General features: G+C 37.9%; 2 protein-coding genes across 10 annotated transcripts in view; one reads left to right on the forward strand and one right to left on the reverse strand.

Annotated features, from left to right (window-relative positions):
* The window catches only part of LOC131249373 (disease resistance protein At4g27190-like), a 161,543-nt gene extending 157,442 nt beyond the window's left edge, over window positions 1-4,101 (reverse strand). The window contains exons 1-3 of one of the 3 annotated variants that reach the window (XR_009172807.1): window positions 3,832-4,101; window positions 2,052-2,357; window positions 60-239 (exon numbers count right to left, since the gene is read on the reverse strand). The gene's annotated coding sequence lies outside the window, so the exon portion shown is untranslated. Of the gene's footprint in view, window positions 1-59; window positions 240-332; window positions 1,279-2,051; window positions 2,358-3,831 lie in introns of those variants that run through there. The other 2 variants (XR_009172809.1, XR_009172808.1) reach the window with 2 other exon arrangements.
* Window positions 1-5,557, forward strand: part of LOC131249375 (uncharacterized) — a 164,210-nt gene extending 158,653 nt beyond the window's left edge. For 3 of the 7 annotated variants that reach the window (XM_058250115.1, XM_058250114.1, XM_058250116.1), the window contains exons 3-4: window positions 2,912-3,103; window positions 4,795-5,557. In XM_058250115.1, coding sequence (XP_058106098.1) covers window positions 2,912-3,103; window positions 4,795-5,332 — 730 coding nt within the window. In that variant the 3' untranslated portion in view covers window positions 5,333-5,557. Of the gene's footprint in view, window positions 1-2,859; window positions 3,104-4,794 lie in introns of all 7 variants that reach the window. The other 4 variants (XM_058250117.1, XM_058250112.1, XM_058250113.1 and 1 more) reach the window with 3 other exon arrangements.
* The last annotated feature ends 512 nt before the right edge of the window (window positions 5,558-6,069 follow it).

Raw genomic sequence — 6,069 nt, forward strand, 5'->3', positions numbered from 1 at the left:
AAAGCTATTAAAGCTACAATCAGCACAAGAAAGTGAGGAGAAAATAGTTTCAAAATTACCTGATTTTATCTTCTCATCTAGAGCCCAATTAGATGTCCTTTGAACTAGTTCAGTCAAGGGTGAATGCTCAGGACTGAAACAGTACATGTCCTATTTTCCAAGTACATAGACAGTTTCCTCTCGTAATTTGAAAATAGTAATTCCATTAGCACGTAAAAACTTAGATGCCACACTGGTTCCTGCAAACAAAAGATATACAAAATAGTAAAAAAGAAAGGGATGTTATTGAGTGTTCGTTGAGAAACAATATTAACATCTAATCAGAACTTAACTGGAAAAGGTACCGACAAAGAGAGAACTTCAGTTACCTGGTAAATAGGCATATAGGATACATCAGTTAAAGATAAAGGAGAAGCAGGATACGCTATTGAACTAGATGTTAACAATCACCATAAGAGCTGCCAGCGAATACTTATGTATAACAAATAAAAAAGAAAATAGATTCCTAAAGTGAAGGGTTATCTTTCTAAACCCAGTAGCATGTTTCCTGTCATACTGTACTTACACAAGCGCAAAATAGCCTAATACAGGTCTCAACCTCCGATCATCATGAATGAGGTTCTCAGAGAGGTCTAAAGCTTGCCTGCAAATAGCAAGAGCTATCAACCTAATCAAATGCTCGACTCATAGCTACTAAATTCTATTTATATAAATCACTTAGCAGCTACAAGTTGGACACCTTATTTGGACACAACGGCTTAGTATTTGCCATTAATAAGAGACAATGACTCAACGATGATCGCTATAAGTTAGAAAAGGAGTTCTCTCCATGCTTGAGGCTTTATAATATTCTCTACAAGTTATATAATGGAGTTGTCTCCCTTCTATAGGCTTCATACAGAGGGGGTCTTCTTTATTTGATTTCTGTAAAACCTATACACACCAACATGTGCATATCATATTTCTATTCCTCTAGGTCATGGGCTAAGATGGACACATAGTTGAATTGAATTGTGAAAATTTATTTTTGCCAAGAGGAAACAACAAAAATTGGCGATGTCTCTTAGAATTTATAACGAGGAACTAGCACACAAATTGCGGTTACAATTCCTTTCGGCTTGAAAGGAATGTCATTGTGATTTGGAGGCCAATCTCTCAATATGGTGCAAAGCGAGGTAACTACAATTCAATCATTTCCATGCTTCTACTCTTATAGAGTTGCTAGAATATTATGAGTCAATTCTAGATTGCAACCAAACACACTCTGAAATAGCCTCAGGCTAGGACAAGTCACAGTCAAACAAACCGGGCATATATCATCTGCTTGAGCACATGCTCGATTAGGAGAAAGAAAATTAGAAATAGCTCCAAACTCTGTTTCTCTGAGATCCCCCTCCCTAAAACAGGCCTGTAACTGCTCCAAATCTCCTAAATCATTGTAGCAGCTTCCAAGCACTTTGTTCGCAGGTTTATGTTGTAAAATAGAGCTGATGATGATGCTTCCCCATTAAATCTGTTATCAAATGCTGTTGGTAATGCTCTTGGCATTTGCTGAATAGCTACTGCATTGCTCTTAATCCGTTTCAACTGTCTGATACATTCCGGGTTTAAAAACAAAGGTTATGAGTATGACCGTCATTTTTTCCTCATAAAATGTATGGAAATTTGAAGCATGGAAGAAGTCAACATGATACAAAGCATTGTGGTGCCCTTTAACAACCAGCACCATGGATTGGGTAGAGTTTCCAATTTCTTTATGAGGAGTTCTGTATTAGTGCACATACATATTAGAGCTACTTGTTAAATGGAACCTTATCCTGTGAATAGAATCTCTATGTCTAGCCAAGGACTTCTTCCATAGAATTGGCTGTCAAGCTCTCGCAATAACCTCATAAGAACAAAGGAATTGAGGGAAGAATACACTCCCAAGCATTTCTAGCTAATCTAAACAAGCATATATAATTTATTATTAAAGCTATGCCAAGACAAACCTAGCAAACAGATTAATGCATAAGGAGAAGGGAAAAAAGAAAACAAGAGACAAAACTGACCTTCCTAGTTTATTCCAGAAGGAGAAGGATTGCATTGAACCTCTCCATCCATACCAAAACCAGCAAACTCACTTTCTAAATTAGGAAATCTCTACCTCACATCCTCTCTTCCACTCCAAAAACCTCTCACTGTCAAAGATAATACATTGTGCTGTCCATAGCCCAAAAGCCAACAATTTCCATATGAAATTCCATACACAACCAACATAAGCACAAAAGTAGAAGGCCATATGAGAAACAACTGCAACATAACAAGAAAATCTCCCACTCGAAATTCTTGCACCAGAACTACCATTTCCATGAGAACTAAAGCAAAAAAGATCAGTTTTTAGCTCATTCATTCAAAAATCAATTTATATATATATATATATATATATAAAAACCACACCCCCCCCCCCCCCTATATATATATATATATATATATATATATATATATATAAAAACCCCCCCCCCCCCCCCCCCAAAAAAAAAAAAAAAACCCAGAAATTCCACCACAATTAGACCACCCTCTCGAAAATTGAAAATTCCCACCTTTTTCCCACTCAAAATTTCCCAAGAATAAAACCTAGATGTAGAAACATGAAATCCCACTCCAAAAGATAACAAAAATCCCACCTTTATTAGATAAGCACCTTTAAAAATCTCCCGAAAACAAAACTCAAAATGCCAAATCCAATCCTCTTAAGCAAACAAAACTCCAAATATCAAATTCTTTTTCTCTAAGCAAACAAACTCGAGAAATCATGTCCTTGGAATTTTTTTACAAAGTGGGTGTTCAATCACCACTGTTTTTTTTTTTGTTTACAAGGAGATCTACTGGAATCTACATCAGCATCATTTTTGGGTTCATGCCCTAAAATGAAGGAGGCAAAAGGAATGAAAACAGCACCCAACACATCAAAACACCCACTGGGAGTGGGCGTTGGCGACAAACACCTGATCTGGGGAAGGTATGTTGCAGCACGGGTGGGCAGCGGATTGGCTGCTGTACCTCACACCAACTATATAGCTGCTGTATTGACGTCAATAAGTTCTGTGGCTCTGATCATGAGGTATGTGTTATATCCAAACCATTCATCCATTTTGCGAGCTCTTCTTAAGGCTCGAGACAAAAAATAAGACATATCTAACTATCAAGTGGACCACACTGCAAAAAGCAGTGGGGAATTGAACATCTACCATTGAAACCCTTTTTGGGGTCAGACAAGTTTTGGATCAATATGAAATTTGTTTTTCCTCTTCATTCAGGTCTTTGTGACCTTAGGAACAGATTAGCTGGAAAATAAACGTTATGGTGGGCCTATGAATTATTTAATGGTGAAAATCATTATCTCCACTACTATTTGTGGTGTGGTCCTGATGATCTTTGGATATGATTCATTTTTTGGATAATACTCTAAAATGATCTCTAAAAATAAATGAACAGTGTAGATGTAATAAATACATCACTGCTGGGCCATGTAACTTTGATCTCTTTTGAACCGTTTGTAGAACTCGAAGCTCGAGCAGCGTCAGTGCTCGTCTTGACACGACGCATACCTACAGCAGCTATATAGCCGGTGTGAAGTACACAACCCAGAGCCCTGACCGGGCGGGGGTAGGACGCAATCTGCGTCCATTTATCCGGTCTATGAGCTATAAAAAGTTTTTAATGGGGAACGTCAATCACCACTGTTGCCTATCACGTGTCCACATAAGATATATATTTTCTTCATTTTCAGAACCATGCCCTGAAAGGAGTTAGAAAAATAGATGGACAGCGTAGATATACAATACATACGACAAAGTGGGCCCCAAGTCCTCATGTGAGGCGGGGCCCGCACGTAATCTCGTGCAGCAAAAGTGAACGGCTACGAGTGCTTCTACACGTAAGATGGTGTGCCTGCCTATAAAGGCAATAATAAATACAGCAATAACTGCAAAATAAATATAAAACAGATATACCTTCTAAGCAATTTCTTGACATTTGAATATCTCGAGAGATTTTAGAGCTTAAAGTTGTTCTCATAGTGTTATTTAGAAAAATTTTCCTGAAAGTAAAATATTAAAAACAGTTACTATAAACTATTAAATCATTATAATTTTAATTATAACAGCCTAAATGAAATCATAAATGAAATTCCTTTATAGTAATAAATTTTGCCATTTAAGCTGAAAAAAAATTAAAATATTCTAAGATTTTGAAAATCCCACACCATTATCATAATAATAGCGCCTTATCAATTTCCCAAGAAAGTATCGTGATATTTTAAAAATACTGTCAATATTCGTCACAATGTAAAACATGAGCTAATGAAAGAAATCTACTTCACCTCTTCTACTTCTGAGGAAGCTTCTTTGTAAATTGTGGAGCAGAGGGACCTGGCGTTCTCGTCTTCCCACTCTAATCTTTCCCACCATTCTCTCTCACTTTCTATTTTTCCTTTTATTTGATGGATGCTTGAGCAGAAGATGGGGAGCTTCTTCAACTTAGGACAGGAAATTACTTCCATCTCTTCCAAAGATATAAACATAAATTGCTGGCTACAAATGCTTTCTAATTCTGATAAGTTATCCAATCTAGGAAGCATAGTTTTTGGAATGAATTATGGGGCAGCTTGTCTCCTTCTATAATCTGTTTCATTTGGAAACAATTCATTATGTCAAGCGCCTCTAACTGATGTAGTTGCTCTACCATACTAGAAGAGAAGAGACTCCTTAACTTTTCACATTGATCAACCCTTATTCTTCTGAGGTTTTGCAGGCTTGTGTTCAGTGGAGGAGGCGCTCCACTATCGAATACCTTCTTCAAGTTTGGCAAACTTTGGAGATCCAACCACTGTAACCATTGGAATGCATCATCTTCAACCTCTCTCCAGTCTATAATGCATTCCGCTCCACTGCAGTCAAAGACTTCAAGATGTCTTAAGCTCTTTAAATCGCCTTGGAACTTAGAAAGACTTGTTAAACCTTTGCTTGCATACAAGTATAAAGAGAATGCATGTTTTATCAACCCCTCAATTCCGCAGTGGAATTCGTCACATTCACAAATGCTTATCTGCTTATTAGAAACAGGTTGGAAAGGTGTAAAGTTAACCATAACATGGAAACTTGTCAAGCCCGAAAACCATCGATGGAACATATCATGTGCGATGAAGCCATTAAGATTGGACACACTGATGCTTAAAGATCTCAGGCGTTTCATGTTCAGAGCCTCACTGAAAGTAGCTTCGTCCACATTTTCCTTCAAATCCATCATGCTTACTTCCTCCAGACTAGGTAGCCCGTATATCATAGTGTAGGGAATTGCAGTGAATGAAGTCGATGATATATCCAACCTCTTGAGTTTAACCAAGCTTGCAATGCCTTGAGGGAAGTTTTTGAGGCCAGAATTTGAGAGATCAAGAAGTTGGAGTTCCTTCAGCTTTCCCAATGGCAGCACCTCCACTAGATTTCTGCAGAATCTTAGAATGAGCATGCGTAGATTCACCAATTGCAATAATGACATCGGGAGAGATTCAATGCCAGTACGACTTAGATCAAGGATCTGTAGTTTTGGCATGAGCTCGAAGAAATTACTGTGAATGGTACGTAATTGACCGTTTTCATTGAGGAACAAGGAGACCAATTTTGGACAATCAGGCGTAATTTGGAGATGTTTTTTCTTGCTGCGTATCAATGAAATCCTTACAAACCCTCTCCACATTTTCTCTTCTGGTGGCTGCACTAGTCCCTCCCCAGCTTTCACAAGGAATTTTGAACCTTCAATGGACGACGATGGTGAAGTGATCCATATAGCCAAGTCATGGAGCAAATCATGCATCCTAACGTATTTATTTCCGTGAGACCCTTTCTCCAAGTGGCATGCGTCCTTGATTCTTTCAAGGATGTCGTGTCCCTTGTTTGATGCTTCTTCCAAGTTATTCACATTTTCTATAAATTCTTCCTCCACGGCCCAACATCTTACTAGCTCATGGTTTGGGAAACCTCATAAGGTTGCAGGAACAAACAAACAAATATATGTACTTCTTTTGTTTTC

The sequence above is a fragment of the Magnolia sinica genome, chromosome 6, assembly GCF_029962835.1.
Source record: "Magnolia sinica isolate HGM2019 chromosome 6, MsV1, whole genome shotgun sequence".
NCBI classification, from domain to species: Eukaryota; Viridiplantae; Streptophyta; class Magnoliopsida; order Magnoliales; family Magnoliaceae; genus Magnolia; species Magnolia sinica.